At 43.9% G+C, this 25,046-nt stretch overlaps 1 protein-coding gene across 1 annotated transcript; it reads right to left on the reverse strand.

Annotated features, from left to right (window-relative positions):
* Window positions 1–5,936: 5,936 nt before the first annotated feature.
* On the reverse strand, window positions 5,937–20,171 carry LOC309568173 (chemerin-like receptor 1). Its single transcript, XM_082273809.1, has 2 exons — window positions 20,048–20,171; window positions 5,937–7,134 (listed from the first exon to the last, which is right to left on the reverse strand). The coding sequence occupies exon 2, from the start codon at window positions 7,086–7,088 to the stop codon at window positions 6,018–6,020; it is 1,071 nt and encodes a 356-aa protein (XP_082129935.1). The 5' UTR covers window positions 7,089–7,134; window positions 20,048–20,171; the 3' UTR covers window positions 5,937–6,017.
* Between the last annotated feature and the right edge of the window lie 4,875 nt (window positions 20,172–25,046).

Consider the following 25,046-nt stretch of genomic DNA (forward strand, 5'->3'; position numbering starts at 1 on the left):
GAAACCACGCCCCTAGGGACACACACAGCCCCTCCCTCCCAAATAAAGTTAACCCCTTCACTGCCAGTGTATTTTTACAGTAACAGTGCATATGTATAGCACTGATTACTGTAGAAATGTCACTGGTAACCCCAAAAGTGTCAAAAATGTCAGTCAAGGGTCCGATCTGTCCGCCGCAATGTCGCAGTACCGCAAAAAAAATCGCAGATCGGCGCCATTACGCGTTAAAAAAAAAAACAACAAAAATGACAAAAATCTTTCCCTTTGTTAGTAAACGCGATAACTTTTGCGCAAACCAATCAAAATACGCTTTTTGCGATTTTTTTTACCAAACATAGGTAGGATAAAACAAATTGGCCAAATATTTTAAAAAATTTTGATTTTTACATTTTTTTTGGGGGGAATTTCATATAAAAAAATGTGAAAAATATTGCTATTTTTGCTAAATTGTCGCTCTTTTTTTGTTTATAGCGCGTGATCAAAAAATCGCACAGGTGATCAAATACCACCAAAAGAAAGCTCTGTTTGTGGGGAAAAAAGGACGTCAAATTCGTTTAGGTACAGCGTCGCACGACCGCGCAATTGTCCGTTAAAGTCACTCAGTGCCGAATCGCAAAATACCCCCTGGTCTTTTAGCAGGAAAATCCTCCGGGGCTTAAGTGGTTAAATGCACCAGCCCTGATTGTCCCGGGGGTATTTTTATCTAAAAAAATTTTTTCGAGGGTGGTACTCCACTTTAAGCCCATCACTATTGAAAAGTAGTGGCTCTGTGGTACATGTGACAACAATCTCCCGTATGCTTCATATGTCTGGGCTATGGGGTAGAGTGGCAAGATGGAAGACTTTTCTTTAGAAGAAAAACATCCAAGGCCGGCTAACTTTTGCAAAAAAACACATCTGAAGTCTCCCAACAGCATGTGGGAAAATGTGTTCTGCTCTGATGAAACCAAGGTTGAACTTTTTGGCCATAATTCCAAAAGATATGTTTGGCGCAAAACAAAACTGCACATCAATAAAAGAACACCATACCCACAGTGAAGCATGGTGGTGGCAGCCTCATGCTTTGGGGCTGCTTTTTTTCAGCTGGAACAGTGGCCTTAGTCAGGGTAGAGGTAATTCTGAACAGTTCCAACTACCAGTAAATATTGGCACAAAACCTTCAGGCTTCTGCTAGAAAGCTCAAAGAGGAAGAGGAACTTCATCTTTCAGCATGACAACAACCCAAAGCATACATCCAAATCATCAAAGGAATGGATTCACCAGAAGAAGATAAAAATTTTGTAATGGCCCAGCCAGAGCCCAGACCTGAATCCGATTGAAAATCTGTGGGGTGATCTGAAGAGGGCTGTGCACAGGAGATGCCCTCGCAATCTGACAGATTTGGAGTGTTTTTGCAATAAAGAGTGGGCAAATATTGTCAAGTCAAGATGTGCCATGCTGATACTCATACCTAAAAAGTCTAAGTGCTGAAATAAAATCAAAAGGTGCTTCAAAAAATTATTAGTTTAGGGGTGTGCACTCTTAAGCAACCATATTATTATTTTTTTTTGTTTTTACTTCCCACCACCTAAAATATTTCAATTTGTTGTTCAACTGAGTTGTACGGTTTATAGGTCACATTAAAGGGGGGAAAAGTTCTGAAACCTGACATTTTAACAGGGGTGTGTAGACTTTTTATATCCACTGTATACCATAGTTTGTAGGCACTATAACTGTCACAAAAACCAATCAATACACGTGTTAAGACTTTTTTTTTTTTATTAAAAACATGTAGCAGAATACATTTTTGCCAAAAGCTATGAAGAAATTAGATTTTTTTGCTTTACTTTTTTATTTATTGGATTTATTTTTTAACAGTAAGTAAAAATTATTGGGTGTTTTCCCAAAATTGTTGGTCTTTTTTCATTTATATTGCAAAAAATAAAAAACCCAGTGGTGATCAAATACCACCAAAAGAAAGCTCTACTTGTGTGAAAATAATTAAATACATTTTGTTTAGGTACAGTGTTGTATGATCACAAAATTACCAGTTAACCACCTGCTGACCAGCCGCCATAGTTTTACTGCGGCAGGTTGGCTCTATTACGTGAAACGACGTACCTGTACGTCGCTTCGTGTAATAGATAGTGGGGGCGCGCACACACCACTGGAGTTGCACACATGCACCAATTGGCTAGGGAGGGAGCCAATCAGCCGGTCCGGCGGATGCGTTGTTCGCCGGCCATCCGCAATGTCTGCTGGCCACCCGGGATCCCCCTCGCAGAACTGCAGTTCTGTCACAGATGAACCCAGGGATCCTGTGTTCCTCCTATTTAGGAACACAGATCTCTGTGTTCATCTAGTGAGCCCATCCCCCACACAGTTAGAAAGCACTCCCTAGGAGCATACTTAACCCTTTGATCGCCCCTGGTGTTAAACTCTTCCCTGCCAGTGTCGTTAGTACAATAATGGCGCTTTTCCACTGCATGGAACCGAACGGTTCGGCTCGCTTTTGTGCTTTTCCACTGCTGGTACCGCATGGTACGGTGTAGGAACGGTTTGGTACGGTACGGTACGACGGCGATTTTCCACTGCATGGAACCGAACGGTACGGCTCTCAAAAACAGTACCTACTCGATTGTGGTTCCAAGAGGTACCATACCCGGTACCATATCCCACAATCCTTTGCATGCAGTCACTACTAGCCACTGATTGGTCAGAGAATCCCACCCACACCGTTGTTTTCCCACCCACTTAACTTTAGTACTACTTTAGTGGAAAAGCAAACCAAACCGTACCGTACCGAACCGTTCCAACACCGTACCATGCAGTACCAGCAGTGGAAAAGCAAACCGGGCCAAGCAGGGCCGAGTAGAGCCGAGCCGGTACTTGCAGTGGAAAAGTGCCACAAGAGGTAACATACCCGGTACCATATCCCACAATCCTTTGCATGCAGTCACTACTAGCCACTGATTGGTCAGAGAGTCCCACCCACCTCGTTGTTATCCCACCCACTTAACTTTAGTACTACTTTAGTGGAAAAGCAAACCATACCGTACCGTACCGAACCGTTCCAACACCGTACCATGCGGTACCAGCAGTGGAAAAGCAAACCGGGCCAAGCAGGGCCGAGTAGACCCGAGCCGGTACTTGCAGTGGAAAAGTGCCATAACAGTGCATATTTTTAGCACTGATCACTGTAGTAATGTGTCACTGGTCCCCTCAAAAATGTCAGTTTGGTGTCAGATCTGTCCGCCGCAATGTCGCAGTCCCGCTAAAAATCGCTGATCGCCGCCATTACTAGTAAAAAAATAAAAATAAAATAAAAATTACATAAATCTATCCCCTAGTTTGTAGACACAATAAATTTTACGCAAACCAATCAATATACACTTATTGGGATTTTTCTTTTTAACAAAAATACATAGCAGAATACACATTGGCCTAAGCTGATGAAAAAATTAGATTTTTAAATTTTTTTTTATTCGGAATGTTTTATAGCAGAAAGTAAAAAATATATATATATTTTTTTTCAGAATTGTCCGTCTTTCTTTTTGTTTATAGTGCAAAAAACAAAAACCGCATAGGTGATCAAATACCACCAAAAGAAAGCTCTATTTGTGGGGAAAAAAGGACATCAATTTTATTTGGGTACAGCGTCGCACGACCGAGCAATTGTCAGTTAAAGCAACACAGTGCCGTATCGCAAAAAAAAAAAAAAATGGCCTGGTCATTAAGGGGGTAAAACCTTCCAGTCCCTAAGTGGTAAAGTAGCGCAGTCTTGAATAGCAAAAAATGGCCTTGTCGTGAAGGGGGTAAAATCTGCCGGAGCTGAAGTGGTAATACACAGATATGCATCAAAAGCTAAAGCCAATATGGAAGCATTAAAAACTATTTGAGTCGATGCTTGAATTGGATGAAAATGGAAAGGCGTTCCTGTATCAGAATGTAAAGTTTGTCTTCGGCTGTAGGAAGTTCCAATGACCTTTAAAGTGTCCCTGTCACCAGACCATACATTTCAACAAAAACTTTCCGTAAGAATATATGTGCATTCAGGGCTTTTTTTCTCAGAGAATAGGTGCAGGACCTCCTTTTTTCTGAGTCAGCCCCTTTCTCCGCCCCTACCCGCCTCCGAGCATCCTTCCTTGGTTCCATCCCCTACCCACCTCCCAGAATCCCAGAATCCAGAACCACATATAATTTTATGGTGCTAAGTAATTTGTATGGAATTTGGTAATGATAACAAGAAAATCAGTAAAATAGCACCCCTACAGCCCCCCCCCCCCCGAGATCCCCCTAAAAAAAAAAAAAATGGACCACCCGCAACAAAATTCGCCCCCTAAGAATATTAGACTTTCAGTAACAACAACAGATCTCCCCCCAGCCAGCATCAATAGACTCTGTCAGCCAGCAACAATAGACCCCTCCCTCTCAGTGGACACTCTCCCAGCAACAACTGACCATCCAGCAATAGAAGACCCACCCCCCAGCAACAGTAGGTCCCCCACTAGCAACAATAGACCTCTTCAGTGGCAATAGACCGCCAATGCAAAAAGAGATCCCCTCCAGGTAAAATTGATTGCCCAGCAGCTAGCATTAATAGACCCTGCAGCACATCCCAGCACCCCTTGCTGTTACACAGTCAGTGTTGGAGGTGCCGGAACTGCGTTCCCCCGCGTTCCCCCTGAAAAAAAGCCCTGTGTGCATTTAACGTGTTTATGCATTTTATTGACCTGTATAATCTCCCCTTGCGTTAAAGTCCAAATGCCATGATACTGCTGCTAGATGCCGCCATCTTGAATGTGATGTCAGCAGTCCCAGAAGACTCAAGTCACACTCTATACTATTCTCATTCACTCCTCTCCTGACTAAAGCATAAAAGGTTATGTAGGGAGGAGAGTCTGGGGGGGGGGGGGGGGGGCAGAGGAGCTGGAGAGTAATTAGGCACTCCCAGAGGAGGAGAGGGATTTCACATTCAAAGATCTGATTATTTGGCAGAAGAAGGTCACCAATGGCATCCTCTGTATTTGTATATGTATAGGTTAGGGGTATATAGAATGCAGGTTGTAGTATTTTTTTTTTTTAATTAATCAAAACTGAAAAGAAGGAACCTAAATTTATTAAATATATCTGTGATGACTTTTTTTTTTTTTTTTTTAATCTGAATTTGGGTTAGACATTAAAGACACAAATTAATGCATTTATTAATACACCATTACTAATTTTTCACTCAAGCACCTACACTTGGCTTGGCAGCAGCCTCTTGAAATCCATTGTATAGCAGAGGTCAGACTGGAAATTGTAGATGCAACACAAGGAGCTGATCCATTGTACTCATGTGCTTACAAAAAACTTGCTGATAGGTGGGGAGAGCAGAGTGACAGAGAGGCAAACTCGTCAGTTTACTGCTTCTCTGTTTACTGTCCAGTCACAAGGTTGGGTAGGGAAAAGACCTCTGAGACCACGTTCACACTGGGGCGATCCGACTTGCCGGGGCGACCTCACAGGTCGCGGCGCGCAGCTCGCACCGCGACCTCTGAGCGGCCGGCACGGACTTCATAACATTGAAGTCAATGCAAGTCGCCCCAAAGAAGCTCCGGACCCTTTTTCTAAGTCGGAGCGACTTGTGTCGCTCCTATTAGAACGGGTCCACAGCTTCTCTATGGCAGGCGACCTACGGCGACCTGTCAGGTCGCCTCATTGTGAACAGGGTCTAAGTCTGCTCCCTTATAAGAATGTCATCTGTTTGCCTGGATTCAGCTTCTAACATCTTCTCTTAGAGATTAGCTAACAGCATGCACAAAAGTTTTTATTGGTCCTTGTAATCTCCGTTGTTTGTTCGCTTTTTTTAGTTAGAGACAGGATATGATCTTCTTCATTAATTGGCAGTTTCGGTATTTGACAAATGTCATAAAATGATCTGCTGGAAATAATAAAGCCTTAGGAAAAAATAATATAGCCCTGAACATGTCCTGAAAAACACCTCAAACCTGATAAGGTCTCCATAGTATGTATGGTTCCAAAAATGTATTCCCATCTCACACCAGCTGGGAAGCTGACGCTGATTTGGTTTTGTTCTTGGAGTCTATTTGGGCAGATTCCTCGGAGAAAGCTCTCTCAAATATTGACCGGAGGGAGCTCTGGAATTTCTGTTTAAAATCCCGACCCATAAAGACGTAGAGAATGGGGTTGATAAAACTGTTCATGAAGGCCAAACTGGAGGTAATAGGTGATCCAACTAAAAATATGAAGTAAAGCTGATCATTATCACCATAAATTGCAGACAACTCCAAAAAGGAGAAGACGTGGTAGGGAAACCAGCAGACAAAGAATGACAAGATAACAGCTAGGGCAACTTTGAAAGGCTTGCTTGATGTGGTCATGTGATTTCTTCGGATACGCAAAAGAATTACTGAATAGCATGAGATGATTATGGTGAAAGGAATAAAAAAGCTGAAGATAAATCTAACGATTACTGTAGTCTTGTGCGTTAAATAGACAGCTTCCTCATCCTCATGAAAGTTGTTATAGCACCAAACACGGTTTTCATTAACATAGTTTATATCTCGGAATATAAAATAAGGTAAACTGAAAATGAATGCTAAGATCCATACTGCCAAGGCCACAAAAGAGGCCAACTTCGGAGTTCGGTGATTCTGACACCAAACAGGAAACACAACGGAGATGAATCGATCAATGCTGATCACGGTGAGCAAGAAGATGCTGGCGTACAGATTGATGGATAGAATCGTGCTGTTCAGCTTGCACATGAATTTTCCAAAAGGCCAGTGATTATCAAGAGAAGCATAGGCAATGCTCAACGGTAGAAAAAATGTAAAGATAAAATCAGCTATGGCTAAATTAAGAAACCACACGACAATGACAGTCCGTTTCATTACAAAAGTGGTGAAATAGATGACCAGACCATTCCCGGTGGTCCCTAGTAGGAAAGCCAAAGAATACATCACCAGGGAGAAAACACGAAGATGGAATGCTATACGTTTCAGTCTTTCATCCTCTTCATAATAGACGTTAGGGGTAGATTCTTGGAAAGCCCAGGGGATCGTGGTCTCTTCTTTAAGAGTAGCATTGGAGACTGGATAGCTCATTGTAAAATTCGTAATTTTCCCAAGACAGATTAGAGGTTGAAAAATTCTGCAAAAAGAAATGTTAAAGCTCAAAATTTTTTTTTGGTCATGTACAAGAATAAAAACAAAATATGTTCTGTGGTCCACTTGGAAAACAGGGCAATGCAAATTTTTGAAAAACAAATTCTAAAATGTATGTAAAGCCCAAACTTTTTGTAGTTTTATATAGAGTAGAGAAGGCTTATAATATATAAGGTTTTCATTGCTGTCTGTGCCTCCCCTGGTGACCATGCCATCATGGCTGAAAGTGCTTGGGAATCCAAAATTTTGAGTTGTCACCAAAAAAAAAAAAGAATAAAGAGGAAATCTTCCAGTGACACTTTTTCCAATGACGACTGCCTATGAGGGAATCCCTCTTACTGCTTTCACTTGCATTGGTGTCTACAGGACAAGAAATGAAGATAAATGTGGGGTGTGAGGGGCATGACCCCCCCCCCCCAGCACAAATCCAGCCCCATAAAGGAATGGTTTGATGAGTTTGAAGTGGAGGAACTAAAGTGACCTCACCTTTAAAGGTTAGTTCACCTTTGCAGAAAATATGTAAAGGTGAATAACCACTCTTTCAAATGAACAGCTTCTACTTCTTTAATAAATTAACCTGCAATGTGTGTGCATATACTATATATATATATATATATATATATATATATATATATATATATATATATATATATATATATATATATATATATATATATGTATATATATATATATATATATATATATATATATATATATATATATATATACTGTATACACACTATATTATCAAAAGTAGAGGGACACCTGCCTTTAAACACATTAACTTTAATGGCATCCCAATCTCAGTCCCTAGGGTTCAATATTTCATAAATGAGAGTGGTGAACTCCACGCTTATGGAATATTGGATGTAAATAGGATATAAATAAGTGTAGGGTGATACTAGGCTGCAGCCTCCCTATAATATAGTCAGAAGACTATATATAGGTGAAAAAGTGGGGGGTTAGGGGAGTGGCACTGCCTAATGATGAGGTATGTGGACCGTGGAGTGCCAGGCAATTGTGGCAATAAATAAATAAATAAAATGAAGTGATAAGTAAGAATATAGGTAAATAGAGTGTATAAAAATGAATATGTAAAATATCCGTGGATCAAAGTGACATATGCATAAACGTCTCTATAAAGTGACGTGTGCAAGGATAATCATAAATATAGACTCCACAGAATATATAGAAGCAGTGTAAGGACAAAAAGATAAGTGGGTCAAGATGACATATGTATAGACGACCTTGAAAGGTGACGTGTGCAAATATGATCATAAATATAGGCTCCACAGGATGTATATGGTATGCGATATTATAACAGGTAGATAAGTGCAAATTAATCAAGGTGAGTCAGTGAGTCAAAGTGACAGGTGCAAAAGTAACCAAATAAAGTAACATGTGCAGGTATGACCATAGATATAAAATCTACCAATGGAAATTAGAGCGATGTTGAACAAATAAATAAGTGCCAATAAACCAAATAAATATGTGCAAAAGATAGCTGCAGGTGAAATAAAAAATATGCAATAATACAGTATAAATACAAAGTGACTAGTGCGTAAAAGTCCAAAAACTGTTATCCACCAGTAGCAGCAAACGTGATGGTGTGTCTAAAGAAAAAGTCCAGTGATGGGTATGCAATGATCAATAATAAATAGATAGTGATAAGTGATGAAAAACGTCCAAAGAGTGTGAATCTTATAAACAGATGACAATCTTTGTGTAAACTATACACAATAATAAGTGACCATTGTCATCTGTTTATAAGATTCACACTCTTCTTTCAATGGTTTTTATTGAAATTTTCATGAGAAATTGAAAAAACATCAAAGGTACAGAAAGGAATACCGTCAACATGAGCATAACAGTCTCAATTGTCCTACCGCAATTACAAAACATTAACATAGAAAAAGAAAGCTCTTGCAGCATAGGCAGTCACTACGTAACATATTCCGAACATAGCGAAAAATTTACATATAGTACAACAGGTTACATAACAATACCCAACCAGGACAGGCAATGGGATTACAAGTATCCCAGTGCAGCAAGTAAAAAACATGGGAAGCAATAAAGGTCATTCAGCTCACTGCCCTATCCCGACCCCAGTGCTGCCCATGTAACCGCTTGTAGGGTTAGAACGTGTGAAGATTTATGTGGGCTAACGGTACATGCCCATAAGGCCAAAGAGATAGGAATAAGAAGGAATAGCAAGAGAGAAGAAAGGAAAAAAGTAGTAGGAAGAGAATTAGTAGGACCCCGCCCAGCCCCCCCTGTCCCCGAATCCCCCAGAATCCATTAGCTGCTCCCAGTAAGATAACGGAGCCACGGCTCCCATACCTTATCAAACTGTTTCATTTTATCATTTAGCATGGCCGACATGCGTTCATTGAGCATTATCCAGGTACGTTTATGGCGGAACTGGTCGAACGGCAGGACTGGAGATCTCCAGGATCGCGCTAGCGTTATCTTGGCAGCCGTAAAAATAAACTAAATAAGCCTTCTCTGAGCCCCCGCGGCAGCGTCCACCTTCAACCCCAGCAAAGCTTGCTGTGGGGATTTAGGCAGGTTAACTTGTGTAAGGGTGTATATAAAGTTATACACCCTTATCCAATAGCGGCGCGCCTTAGGGCATTGCCACCAGATGTGGAACATGGTTCCTTCCTGACCGCAGCCACGGAAGCACAAGGAAGATGTGCCAGGTACAAATTTCGAAATTCTCGCCGGTACCATATACCAGCGCAACAATACTTTGTAGTTCGCTTCAATAATTGAGGTATTAATCAATGATTTGGAGGCGGCCTGAGCCATAATTCGCCAGTCGACCAGCTCGATGCCCTCCTGCAGGTCGGCCTCCCACTGAACCATGTATTTCAGCTTCACAGAAGAGTCAGACAACATATTATAGAGTTTGGAGATATAGCCGTGAAGCTTGTCATATTTCCGACAGAGAAATTCCATGGGAGTCATAGTAGTTAAATCAGAAACCTGAGACAAAGTACGTAGAAAGTGCACAATTTGGTTAAAACGATAAAATTCAGATGTTGGTAAAGCGTATTTCTCAATCAATGCCTGTTTCGTTAGTATACCCCTGTGGTCACAGAGATCCGCTATCCGTAGAAGCCCCTTATTTGTCCACCACTGGAAGGAACTGGGAGAGAGACCCGGGGGGAACCCGCTGTTGTTGAGCACAGGAGCTAGAGGAGTGTGGAGCGATTTAAAATTATGTGCCTTGGACAATCTGTCCCAGACGGCCAGAGAATGGGACAGTGCCGGACATAAAACAGGGGGGGGCGCTCTTTGGGCGGAAGCCACAATAAATGAGAGATCAATTTACCCGGAATAGAGCGCGCCTCCAGCTGCATCCAGATAGGGTGGGGGCCACTGGAGTGAAATTGTGCTAATTGGGCCAGTTGTGCTGCATAATAATACTTCATCAAATCCAGCACCCCCAAGCCACCCCTGTTTCTAGGGGTCAAAAGCGTTCTCCTGTTCACCCTAGGTCTCTTATTCCCCCAGATGAAGGACAATAGTTTGCCCTGTAATCTCTGGATATCACGTCTACATAAAGCAACAGGCAATGTGCGAAACAAGTATAAGATTTTAGGCAAGATATTCATTTTGACAGAGTGTAGTCTGCCAAACCACGATGGAGGGTGGAGCAGCCACCTATCCATGTCAGCCAGCAGTCGAGTAAAGAGGGGCGGATAGTTACTGTTGTACAATGTATGTAAGGACGGTGTCAATTGTATGCCAAGGTAAGGTAACGTTTTAGTCTGCCAGATGAATTTATAAGACTGTTGCAAGGCGGCAACCGTTGAGCCCTCTAGAGAAATATTCATTGCCTGCGACTTAGCCTGATTGGCGTTTAAGCCCGATAGACGCGCAAATTGGCGGAGCAGCGCAAAGAGGTTCGGAAGAGTCGTGATCGGCGAAGAGATCAAAGCCAGAATGTCGTCTGCAAACAACATGCATTTGTGCTCCGATCCTCCGCAGAGCACTCCCCTAATATCCGCCGAGGCACGAATCTTGATAGCCAGAGGCTCTAAGGCCAGCACAAAAAGTAGGGGAGACAAGGGGCAACCCTGTCGAGTCCCCCTACCAATGGTAATCGAACCCGACGCGTGACCCTTCAACATTAGTCTCGCTGTGGGAGAGCTATATAGAGCCCTCAACATGGTGAGGAAAGGCGCACCAAAACCATATCTCTCTAGGACATCAAACAAATAAGCCCACGAAAGGGAATCAAAAGCCTTGTGAATGTCTAACGAGAGGATCATGCACTTGCGAGTGCCCCCCCCATCCTAGTCCGAGTGAATGGCCGATATGATGTCCAGTATTCGCCTGGTTTGATCGGAAGTCTGGCGTCCCGGGACAAACCCCGCCTGATCAGGATGAATATAACTAGATAGGAAAGAGCCGAGTCTAGTCGCCATAATTTTAGTTAGGATCTTTAAGTCTGAGTTTATTAACGAAATCGGGCGATAATTCTCACACATACTGTGATCCTTCCCCGGTTTCGGGAGGACATGAATGAACGCCGTGTTCTCCTGAGGCGGAAGGTCTCCCCCAAGGCGTATCGCGTTAAAGAATGCACAGAGATGAGGGGACAAAACGTCCTGAAATTTGCGATAGTATAGTCCTGGAAAACCATCGGGACCAGGTGCTTTAGAGGGGTGTAAGCCCTTAATCGCCTGTTTGACCTCCGCCTCAGTGATTTCGCCATCCATCATGTCTTTATGAGATTTCGTCAAAAGATTCACACTCTTTGGACGTTTTTCATCACTTATCACTATCTATTTATTATTGATCATTGCATACCCATCACTGGACTTTTTCTTTAGACACACCATCACGTTTGCTGCTACTGGTGGATACCAGTTTTTGGACTTTTACGCACTAGTCACTTTGTATTTATACTGTATCATTGCATATTTTTTATTTCACCTGCAGCTACCTTTTGCACATATTTATTTGGTTTATTGGCACTTATTTATTTGTTCAACATCGCTCTAATTTCTATTGGTAGATTTTATATCTATGGTCATACCCAGTGTTGGGGTAGTTACTCAAAAAATGGAACTAGTTACTAGTTACTTCTGTAAATTGTAACAAGATTACTTTACTAGTTACTGCATTTGAAAAGTAACTTCACTACTTATTACTTTACTCCACTCTTTCTTCATTGACCGTGTAGAAGAAGATACATGACACTCTTTCTGCATAGAGTTTATTGTATAAACACAGGCTTTGGGAAACATGAGAACAAAACCTGAAAAAACAGAATAAAACATAAAGTGCAACAAAAAGTCATAAACTTCATCCCTCTCTATTCTTCGAAATAACGATTGTATCGCACGGCTTGGGTAACACAGGAAAGCGCGTTCCTATAGTCTAGTAAAGTAGTGTAGTTACCTCCTATAGCCTAGTAAAGTAGTGTAGTTACCAATATTAGTATTGTAACTAGTTACTTTACTTCGTTACCAAAAAAAGTAATGTAGTTACTGTAATCAGTTACTTTGTAACTAGTTACCCCCAACACTGGTCATACCTGCACATGTTACTTTATTTGGTTACTTTTGCACCTGTCACTTTGACTCACTGACTCACCTTGATTAATTTGCACTTATCTACCTGTTATAATATCGCATACCATATACATCCTGTGGAGCCTATATTTATGATCATATTTGCACACGTCACCTTTCAAGGACGTCTATACATATGTCATTTTGACCCACTTATCTTTTTGTCCTTACACTGCTTCTATATATTCTGTGGAGTCTATATTTATGATCATCCTTGCACACGTCACTTTCTAGAGACGTTTATGCATATGTCACTTTGATCCACGGATATTTTACATATTCATTTTTATACACTCTATTTACCTATATTCTTACTTATCACTTCATTTTATTTATTGCCACAATTGCCTGGCACTCCACGGTCCACATACCTCATCATTAGGCAGCGCCACTCCCTTAACCCCCCACTTTTTCAATATTTCATAAATGTTTTGCTAAGTGTTGAAATCATCAAGCATCCACCTGATGGAGCTTATTTGAAGACAAGGGGTTTTAATAGACTAGAATAGAAGATGCTGAAGAGCTCTTTTTTTATCTTTTTGTTTTGTTTTTTTTTGTGGTATGTGGGGCAATTTACCAGTTTAAAATCCTACTACACAATACTGGCTTGGAGAGTACTAAAATACCAAAAAAAGTCATGTTTCCTAACCCATGTGTGTATGTTGGTCATTATACCACATTATGACACATTGGACAGTTTATGCAAGTTATTTCTCTGGAAATTGAATGTTTTTTTTTTTTAATACAAAGTCAGCAATAATATTTCACTGATGATCAGTCAAAAAAAAAAACTCCCTTTATGATGGTGATAAATGAAATATACCCCTTACATTGGACAACATAAGTTAACTAAATATCTCTTTTACATTAATGGTCTTCAATAAATGTCTCAACTATACTGGAGGTTAGCAAAAATGACACACTTTTAAAGCTGGGACTGGTCAAGCGATAGGTAATTTTTTTTTTTTTTTTTTTACTCCGGTTGCCTTTAAAGTCCCAATGGTACATTTGGGGGTAACTAATTTTTCCAGTTTTCTATAATTTAAGGATGATGGCAACAACACACTTAAGGTTTTTTTTGTTGGTTCTTATTATAGTGATAGGTAATGGGGCGCTGGGTACTAGAGTAACTCACACACCCCAATTAGCTGTGAGCCCCTCACAAGCAAAACAAATCTGAAAAAAAAAGTTCCCATCATCCTGCGTGTCAGATGAGCAGGTCAAAATGGGCGGATTATTCCGGTGAAAAGTAGTTGGCTTTTCTTAAAGTGGTTCTAAAAGTAGAAGGTTTTACATTCTATGCATTATGGTGAAACCTTTTGGGTGCAGCCCCCCCCCCCCATACTTACATGAGCCCTGTCTCAATCCAGTAATGTGCATGAGAGCAGCAGCTCTCCGGGTCTCTCCCCCCTCATTGGCTCACACAGCAGCAGCAGTAAGCCAATGAGGAAAGAGTGGAGATGGGTCCAAGCCACGCCCTATGTGTGAATAGACCAATGTCTATTCACAGGAGTGCAGTTCAGGAGCAAGCCTGCTGGAGTTTCCCCCATATCAATAGGCTTGAATTAGGGGCACTTGGCAGGGGGGAGGTGCCAGGAGCCATGGCAGGGGGACCCAAAAAGAGGAGGAACGGGCCTGCTCTGTGAAAAACCATTAGACAGAGCAGGTATAACATGTTCATTATTTTTTTCTAAAAAATTCTAACCTTTGGAATCACTTTAAGCCTTGGTCTAACAGAAGGGAGACGCCACTGACAACCAGGGTTTCAACAAGGGTCAGTCACTTTACTGACAGCATATCTAAAGCCAAAACTGGTTTTAGGTTAGTACACATCCATTGGGGTGCAGGGGTGCCGCCCCCCCCATCCATGCGTCCATCCCCCTAATCTACATGCAAAGCGCCAGGCACATGGATTTCAATGGTGTTTTTTATTTATTTTTTAAGCATGTGATTAGAGCCAGAGGCTCTAGTAGGCTTCAAAAAAGGGTGGGCTCGGGGCACAGAGCACTGCGCCCTGAGGAGCCCACCCAGTTGTATGACAGTAGCAAATGAATATTCGCTATTGCCACACTGATTCTCCCCTGGCCAATCAGGAAGTGGGTCCTGAGACAGTCGACCGGGGAGGGGGGGGTTAGGTGTGTGTTGACCGAGGGGGGGTTTAGGTGTGTGGGCTGGTGTGGTCCGGGGGGGTATGGTATGGTGTGGTCTGTCTGCAACCCAGACCCCCCCCCCCCCCGGCCCATGGAGCACCAGCCGCCACTGGTATAGAATAAGGAATATAAAGCTCTACCGTTTTTTTTTTTTGTTTTGTTTTTTGCTGCCCACCCAAAAGAGTTCTAGTCCCAGGCATGCAACTGGAAATATGTGCAAAGTAAGACAAATTCCCTGTTGGACAGTTGTCCCAGGAAAAGGGTATCCCCATCGGACAATGGGGTTGATTTACTAAAACTGGAGAGTGTAAAATGTGGTGCAGTTCTGCATGGTAGCCAATCCACTTCTAACTTCAGCTTGTTCAATTAAGCTTTGAAAACTGGAAGCTGATTGGTTTCTATGCAGAGCTGCACCACATTTTACACTCTCCAGTTTAATAAATCTTCCCCAATGTCTTCTCTATTCCTCTTTAGGTAACTGTAAAAATATGGATTTTCCATCATTGTCTCTTCAAATGACAATGGGCACCAGTGGAAGTAGGGTTGCCACCTTTTCTTCAAGTCAAACCCAAACACTTTACTAGTGCACAGCAGTTTTTTTACTTTTGTAGTTTACACTATATATGTATTTTGTGAATAAATCATATAGAGTTGGTCACAATAGTCTCCCCCACAGAGCTCCCCTTTAGATCTGAATCCACAGAGTTCTCCTTTACATCTGAATCTGCAGAAGTTCCCCTTTGCATCTGAATCCACAGAGTTCCCTTATACTGTAAGATGGAACTCTTCAGACTCTGATGTAAGGGAGAACACCGGAGATTCAGATGTAAAGGGGAGAACTCTGGGGACTCTGATTTAAGTAGGAAACTGAGAACTCTGATGTAAGGAGGGTATTCTGATGTAAAGGGGAACACTGCAGACTCTGGTGTAAAGAGGAACTCTGATGTAAGCGGATCTGAGAACCTGAGGCCCCACTTACAGTGAGGGAAAAAAGTATTTCATCCCCTGCTGATTTTGTACTTTGCCCACTGACAGAAGTGATCAGTCTATAATTTAAATGGTAGGTTTATTTTAACAGTGGGAGACAGCATAACAACAAAAATATCCAGAAAAACGCATTTCAAAAAAGTTAGAAATTGATTTGCATTTTAATGAGTGAAATAAGTATTTGATCCCCTATCAATCAGCAAGATTTCTGGCTCCCAGCTATCTTCAGTACAGGCAACGAGCTGAGATTAGGAGCACTCTCTTAAAGGGATAGGTATTCCAGCATGACCATGACCCAAAACACATGGCCAAGGCAACAAAGGAGTGGCTCATGAAGAAGCACATTAAGGTTCTGGAGTGACCTAGCCAGTCTCAAGACCTTAATCCCATAGAAAATATGTGGAGGGAGCTAAAGGTTCGAGTGACCAAATGTCAGCCTCAAAACCTTAATGACTTGGAGAGGATCTGCAAAGAGGAGTGGGACAAAATCCCTCCTGAGATGTGTGCAAACCTGGTGGCCAACCACAAGAAACGTCTGACCTCTGTGATTGACAACAAGGGTTTTACCACCAAGTACTAATTCATGCTTTGTGAAGGGGTAAAATACTTCTTTCACTGATGATAATGCAAATCAATTTATAACTTTTTTTAAATACATTGTTTTGGACATTTTTGTTGTTATTTTGTCTCTCACTGTTAAAATAAACCTACTATTAAAATTATAGACTGATCATTTCTTTGTCAGTGGGCAAACGTACAAAATCAGCAGGGGATCAAATACTTTTTCCCTCACTGTACATCATAGTTCCCAGCATTCCCCTTTAAACAGGGTTCCTAGAGCCCCCTTTAGAGCAGAGTCTGCAGACTTCTCCCTTTATATCTGAATCCGCAGAGTTCCCCCTTACAGCTGAGTCTGCAGAATTTACACTTACACTGTAAGGGGGAGCTCTGATGTAAGGGGTGCTCTGGGAACCCTGATTGAACGGGGGGCCTCTGATGTAAAGAGGAACACCGTGGACTCTGATGTAAGGGGAACTGTGATGTAAGGGGTCTCTGCTCACTTTACATCAGAGTCTGCAGAGCACCTCTTACATCAGAGCCCCCCCCCCCTTACATTAGTGTACTAATTCAGAGGCAGGATAGAGAAGGTAGACATCAGTCAGAGAAAAAAAAACAAAATAGAGGCGCCTCTAAGTGTAGACTGCAAACAAATTTTATTGAACATAAACGAATGCACTCACATCTGTATGCATATTCATGCGATAAAAAACCATTCCGGTTGTCCAGATGAATAAGTGGATAGACGTTATCCCCGGTCTGTGTAGCTGTTCCGCTGACGTGCAGACCTCTTGGATGTACACCGGCAATGCTGTGCTGACACTGAAGAGGAAGAGGATCGCCGTGCTTCCCCCTGCTTTGAAGAAGGAGCGCGACTGCCGTCTCTCCCCCCGGCAGTACGCACGCTCGGAAACGCGTCGCACCTCCATGACGTCATCGACATCCGACGCTGTACCAAGCCTCGTTCCCACTGGTGCACGGCGATCCTCCTTCCTCTGTTTTGTTTTTTTGTCTGTAGTTTGTGGAACTTTTTGGCTTTGGTTCCTTGAAGGCTGCCCTTATCAGTGGACTGTTCCCTCATCCATACCCCCATCCAGTGACTGCCTATCTATATGGACTCGGGCTTATGGTATGACGTATGCGCCTATATTTATGTCAGACATCAGTCAGAGGCAGGGGATGGATGGTGAGCTCACTCACCACAGACTATAGCATCTCTCACCCAGGATGTAGCTGCGGCTGCTGGGCTTCAGATTTCCTGCACAACACTGAGAGAAGCACAGCATTGCCGGGGATTAGCGTCGGTTCACACTACGGCGATCCGACTTAGGGGGCGACCTGTGAAGTCGCGTGCACCGTGACTTCGGCACGACTTGCACGGACTTCATAAAATGAATGTCTCTGCAAGTCGCTCCAGGTCGCCCTGAAGTAATACAGGCTCCTATTAGAATGGCTCCTGTAGCAGTCAATGGACCACGACGGTGCACGACTTGTCAGGCTGACCAAGTCGCCTGACAAGTCGTGCTAGTGTGAATGGAGACTCAAGCCTCGTACACACGCATCGATTGTTGGCCGTGAATTTTTGGCCAACGTCCGATCGGCCGATTTTCGGCTTGTTAGTATGATGCTTTTGACAGCCGACTGCGACTTTTCGGCCGAATAAAATCTGGTGTGCATGCTATAAAATTTTTGTTGGCCGTCAACACAACGGCCGATTTTCCATCAGTCAGTACAGATTTCGGCAGACAAACATCTGATGAGCAAGACTGGGCATGCTCAGAGAAGAAAAAACACACGGAAAGTAAACCAGCACATGACATCACTTCTGAAGTTGGTTTTTGTTGGCCAAGAAAATTTGTGTGCAGTCTAGAGCACATTTCAACCAACACAACAACACTGGACAAAAGTCGGCCGATCGGTCGGCCAATAATCGTTGCGTGTGTACGAGGCATTAGAGTGTGGATGGCCAGACACAGGAGGAGAGGGGGGGGGGGAGGAGGAGCAGATCAGCTGTCTCTCTCCTCTCCGGTCTGTGCAGAAAGGGGGGAGTCCTGGACCCGGATTGTCCGGGTGAATCCCGGACAGGTGGCCACCCTAAGTGAAAGCTGAGAGGGTGAATCTCCCCAGCAGTGACACAGATAGCAAAAAATACGCAACAGGAATTTCAACATTTCCCCACACTTTCCAAAACTTAAAAACATTTTGACTTTAGATATACTTTAAAAAGCAGAAATTGCCCACTACAAACCGAGTCCTCTGTCTTGGGTCCCAAACATAAGGGCTGCTCACAAATCACCAATTCCCTGTTTGCCTGATTAATACTGGGATGGGTTTACTAAGGCAGGAGAATGCAAAATCTGGAGCAGCCATGCATGGTAACCAATCAGCTTTAAAAAAAAAAAATGTCAAAGCTTAATTAACCACTTTACCACCGCCCACAGTAATATTACTGCGGCAGAGTGGCTCGTTATCGTCTGACGACGTAGTACTACGTCGTCAGACACTCCCCCTTCTGGGCGGCGCTTGCGCGACGCCGGAGGCTCGCTCCCGCTGTTTTCGGTCACAGCGGGAGTCGGGCCAGGGGAGGAGCAGTGGTGATCGCCGCTGCTCTTCCTCGATCGCCGGGGATCTAGTGTGGAGATCCGCCCGCCTGTGTAAACACAAGCGGGCGGATCTCCCAAGTGACAGGGAGTGACAGATCGGAGTGTTCAGCATAGCTGAACACTCCGATCTGTCCCTGGCTCACAGTCACCTCCCCCCCCACACGTCAGTAAGCACCAGGCATGCATTAACCCCTCCCTCTCCAATAAAATAAACCCCTTCCCTGCCAGTGTCATTTTTACAGTAACAGTGCATATATATAGCACTGATTACTGCAGTAATGTCACTGGCACCCCCAAAAGTGTCAAAAATGTCAGTCAAGGGTCCGATTTGTCCGCCGCAATGTCGCAGTACCGCAAAAAAAATCGCAGATCGCCGCCATTATGCGTTAAAAAAAAAACACTAAAAATGACAGAAATCTTTCCCTTTGTTAGTAAACGCAATAACTTTTGCGCAAACCAATCAAAATACGCTTATTGTGATTTTTTTTACCAAACATGGGTAGCAGAAAACAAATTGGCCAAAAATTAAAAAAAAAATTGTTTTTTACATCTTTTTTGGGGGGAATTTCATATAAAAAAAATGTTAAAAATATTGTTATTTTTTCAAAATAAACGTATTTTTTTGTTTATAGTGCAAAAAGTAAAAATCGCACAGGTGATCAAATACCACCAAAAGAAAGCTCTGTTTGTGGGAAAAAAGGACGTAAATTTCGTTTGGGTACGGCATCGCACGACCGCGCCATTGTCAGTTAAAGTCGCACAGCGCCGAATCGCAAAAAGTGGCCTGGACGTAAGACAGCAAAATCCTCCGGTGGTAAAGTGGTTAAACAAACTGAAGTTAGAAGCTGATTGGCTACCATGCACATCTGCACATGATTTTGCACTCTCCAGTTTTAGTAAATCAACCACACTCAGCCATGTGTCACTAACTAATATTCTGTGGAGAACCTCCTAGCAAACGTTTTTTCCAGACAAAACCATTAATATACTATATATGTGAATCGGATACTTACTTGAGCTCTCCTACTTCTGAGGTTCCTCTCTGGATCCTTCTCTGAATGTCCTTGCTTCTGTTGATGAGACACCTATTTATATGCAGATGGATTTGACATCACTTGTTAGATAGGGAAGTTCCTGTAACATCCTCTTTCAAATATTTTATTTTATTTACTGATGTAGAATGATCAGTAGTGAAGCCTCAGCTATGTCCCACATAGCATTGCCCTGTCTGCCGGGAAGGTTGGAAACCTACATGTACCTTCAAATTAAAGAATCAGCAATTGGTGCAAATTGCTTGGAGGGACACCAATTGAAGAGAACATTCCACTATAAATCCTCCTAAGTGGACCAGCTAATAATGTGTGCTGGATTCTATGTAGGAGCAACCGTCCAATCATTGTACCATTGGTGGACTTCACCGGGTTATAGGGTCAGTCATTTGTTGATCTCCGTGGTCCAGGCAATGGACAAATAAATAAGCAAGGCAAAAAAACAAGTGGCAGCACAGTGGCTAAGTGGTTAGAACTTCTGCCCAGGTGCGTATCTACTGCAAGGCAAACAAGGCATTTGTCTTGGGCGGCATTTTTCAGGGTGGGTGGCACTGTCCCCAGGCAGAAAGGACACTACGAGCAGTGGGGTTGCAGACCGCATCCGGGTGACACCTACCAGAGTGGTGACACCGGGGGTGGCCGCGGACTGACCATTAGGTGACAGGGCAGCAAAGTAGAAGCAGGGAGTAGCTCACTTGGCAGAGTAGGTCGGAGTCCCTGGGCTGTGGTCGTACCTCAGCATCCTGGCTACACACAGATGGTAGAAAGGAGCCGGCGGTCTGCGGGAAGGTGAGAGTCCGGTGTAGATTTTTTTTGGGGGTGTGGGTTTGGAGAACCCTCTGGTGTAGTATGGGGGTATAGGGGAGGTCCACTCTCTCTCACCCCTCCTCCCTCTCTCACCCCCCACATCTCCCCTTCTCTGCCACCCCCTCTCTCTCTATCACCCCCTTCTTTCTCCCCCTCTCTCTCTTTCTCACCCCCCCCTCTCTCTTTTACCACCTCTTTCTCTCACCCCCCACCTCTAAAGAGATGGAGCTCTAATAGGAAGAGGTGGGGTCTAAGGAGGAAGGGGTGGAGCTTACATATGAGGGGGGGGTCTTAAATAGAAAGGGGTGGGACACATTTAGATGGGGGAAGTGCCCGACTAAAGTCTTGCCTAGGGCAGCACAAAACCAAAATACACCACTGCTTCTGCCTAGCCGCACTATGGTAGATGGTTTGAATACTCCTGCCTGGAGTTTGTATGTTGTGCCTGGTGAGGTGCCTCCCACACTCCAAAGACATTCTGTTAGGTTAATTGGCTCCTGTCTAAATGGGCCCTAGTATGTGAGTTAGGGACCTTAGATTGTAAGCACCTAGAGGTCAGGGACTGATGTGAATGTATAATAATGTGTAGCACTGCTCCCAAGGGAGCTGCTGAGTGTGGGTTCCCCTGCGTTACCATTAGCAACAGTAGAACATTCAGACATGTTTCCAAGTGATTTTATCTCAGACAAAGTCCAGTCCAGTTTCTTTGGGTTTTGTGTTTTTATTTGTAACTTGGATAAGAGAAGGGATGAGTGGGATACTCTAATAACTGAACTATGCACAAAAAAAGCAGAGACTGTACAAAAGATGCCGACTGACGCTGGTAACGCTGACTGACGCTGGTTAATGCTGCTTGAGCTAATTACGGCTAGGCCGCTTATTGTAATTCACCTTTGACTGTGAAAGAGTCCTATTAGCTTCCTAAGGCACTCCTTTCCTAAGGTAGCTGACTTTAATAATAGACTGCACTGCTGAGCAACTTCAGGGTCCTTCCTGGAACCCCCTTTAATCCTTAATCTTCAGGGCTTTACAACTTGGCATCCGCTTTACTGTAACACTCAGGGTTAGCTGACTCCTTCATGCCCTTGACCTCTCTGGAGTGGTCCCCTCTCTTAGGCAGACCCCTGGGCAGATGCTTAAGTACTCACCATACTCCTTTTCCAGAAATATTCTGCCCAGCAGCTCCACTTGGTCAGCACACTGGATCCTTCTTCAGCACAGCTCAACCCCTGGTCCCTAGGACGACTGCCCGGACCACCTTCCTCACTTCAACAGGAGGAGAGACAGCCGTCACCCTCCTCCTGGGACCTGGCTTCCCGCCCAAAGACCCCCTTTCACATGCTCCCCTCCTATTTATGTCCAATCCCAGGATGCATTGCAGGAATGCCCTCCCACTGGAACTGACATAAAACAGAGTGTGTCACTGGCTAGGTTTCCTCCACTGCCCAATGAGCTCCCTCATTGGCTGCAGTGGGGACACTCCCTCAGACCCATTGAATCACACCTGGAAACGTGTGACAGGCTAAACCAACAGATCAGACCCTCCTGATAAGCATATGTTTTACCTAGCACATAGGCCGGCAACCCACGGCTCTGGAGCCGCATGCGGCTCCTTTAAACCTTTGCCGCGGCTCCGGGGCGGATGAGGGGAGGAGGCCAATTGGCGGCCTTCTGGGTGTCATCGGTGCGCATAGCAATGCGCCCCGACACTCCCCCACTGTGGCGCTGTCCTGGCTGTGATTGGTCCAGGCTGGACCAATCATAGAGGACATCCCGGGTGACGTCGCGTGGGGGCGGTGAGTGCATTAGTCACGCACCGTCCCGACGTCACCTTCCCGCCCGCCGTCAGAGAGGAGGGCTGCGGCGCGAATGCAGGTCGAGGAAGAAGAAGAAGACGTCCGACCGAGACCCAACACCCGTCAGCAGCACGCCAGGCACGGTGACGGCAGGTAAGTGAAGTGATGCTTTGAAGGGGGCACGCACGCACGCTGGTCTCTGCATTGAAAGGGGGCATGTACGCTGGTCACCACCATTGAAAGGGACATGTACTGGTTAGCACCATTGAAAGGGGCATGTACGCTGGTCACCACCATTGAAAGGGGCATGTACTGGTCACCACCATTGAAAGGGGCATGTACTGGTCACCACCATTGAAAGGGGCATGTACTGGTCACCACCATTGAAAGGGGCATGTACTGGTCACCACCATTGAAAGGGACATGTACGCTGGTCACCACCATTGAAAGGGGCATGTATGCTGGTCACTACCATTGAAAGGGGCATGTATGCTGGTCACTACATTGAAAGGGGCATGTATGCTGGTCACTACATTGAAAGGGGGCATGTACGCTGGTCACTACCATTGAAAGGGGGCATGTACTCTGGTCACTACCATTGAAAGGGGCATGTATGCTGGTCACTGCATTGAAAGGGGCATGTATGCTGATCACTACATTGAAGGGGGCATGTACGCTGGTCACTGCATTGAAAGGGGGCATATATGCAGTGTTATATTTGTTTTAAATGTCGCAATGGTTTTGCGGCTCCCAGTTTTTTTCTTCCCTTCGGAAACGGGTCCAAGTGGCTCTTTTTGTCTTAAAGGTTGCAGACCCCTGACCTAGCACCTACCTAGGAGGGTGCTACATATGTAAAGTGCTGTGAAAATTAACGGTGCTATATAAGTATCTGTAATATTTAGTTCCTGCTTGCTCAGAGACATCTCTGGTCATCGACAGACACCTCAGACAATGCTCCCAACTAGGGATGAGATTGCAAACGAAAGTTGATTGAACTGGCACAATAGCATTCTGGATAGTGCAGAATAGTATTGAGCTTCCATTCACACTCGAGTTCAGCGTATGTTATGGGTTTTTTGTTCTGCACATTTTTTGGGCCATACAGGAGACTCTTTGGGACAGAATCATGCATTTTTGGCCTCATACACGTTTATTATGAGAGCACCTGAAAAATGGGCATAACATGCATTTTTGTGTTTTTTCGATGACTCCCAATAAAGTCAATGGTAGCCCAAAAATGCCCCATTCTGCTTCAGAAGTAGCTCAGCTTCAGGCACTAAGTCACTGTACGCATACACGTGAACAAGGATTTGGCTTGTTGAGCATTTTGGAGCTTTAGGCTCCAAAATGCTCAGGTGTGAATGGGGGGTTAATTTATTGTATATTAAAAAGAGAAAACGCTCTTATAAAACTTCCACTTGGATCAGGCATATCACAGATCTACAAGATGGCAGTTCTTACTACTTGGGTGAACAAGGACTCCTACACCCGCTTCTTACCAGCATGGGTGGAGTGCTGTGTAGCGAGAAAAGTATTCAACCCCATAGGTTATCTGTGTAGAATGCCCAAATATAGGAATGTCATGGAGGTCTTGTGCTGCTGCTTGCTTGGATATACAAGCAACCAGTGCACAGGACAATATGTAGGCAGGCGCAGTCTATTTTCTCCAACTGTAGGCAGCGCTCAACTACAACAACATTGCAGTTGGAAGGGAAGTCCAGAGGAACATAGTTCTTCTATGGTTTCCTGGCTCACTGTGGGTGCTATCCAATTGGATACTGCTGCCCCATGTGACTCTGGGGGGCCATCTTAGGTCAGGCAGAACCTATTTAAGGGGGCGCACCAGCCTAGCGCATTACCTGTGCAAAAATGTATTTAAAATAAATCTGTGTACATCATACTCACAAACAAAGGACTTGTTCAAGCGTGATAAAAAAATATACATACACCCGGTATATACATGGCTCTGAGGAAGAGGAGGGTCACCCTTGAAACGCGTCAGCTGCATTTGGAGAACAACATTCCACTACTGCTTCCAAAGAGTAGAATATGCTGCATGGACTTTTGGTGGACTGTTTTATACACATATATATGCATCACCGTGTGTATATATATTTTTTATCACGCTTGAACAAGCCCTTTGTTTGTGAGTATCATGTACACAGATTTCTTTTAAATACATTTTTGCAAAGGTAATGCGCTAGGCTGGTGCGCCCTCTGTATTTTTATTATATTTTAGAGTTTGTCTGGGTTCCCTGGCCTGTTTGGAGTGACAGCACAGCCGACACAGCGGCTAGATAAGGGGAATTAGGAACACCTCCAAGTAACCAACTGCTAGCAACTCTCAAGCGCAGGAGCAT

The sequence above is a fragment of the Pelophylax lessonae genome (assembly GCF_965119305.1).
Source record: "Pelophylax lessonae genome assembly, chromosome: 12".
NCBI lineage: Eukaryota > Metazoa > Chordata > Amphibia > Anura > Ranidae > Pelophylax > Pelophylax lessonae.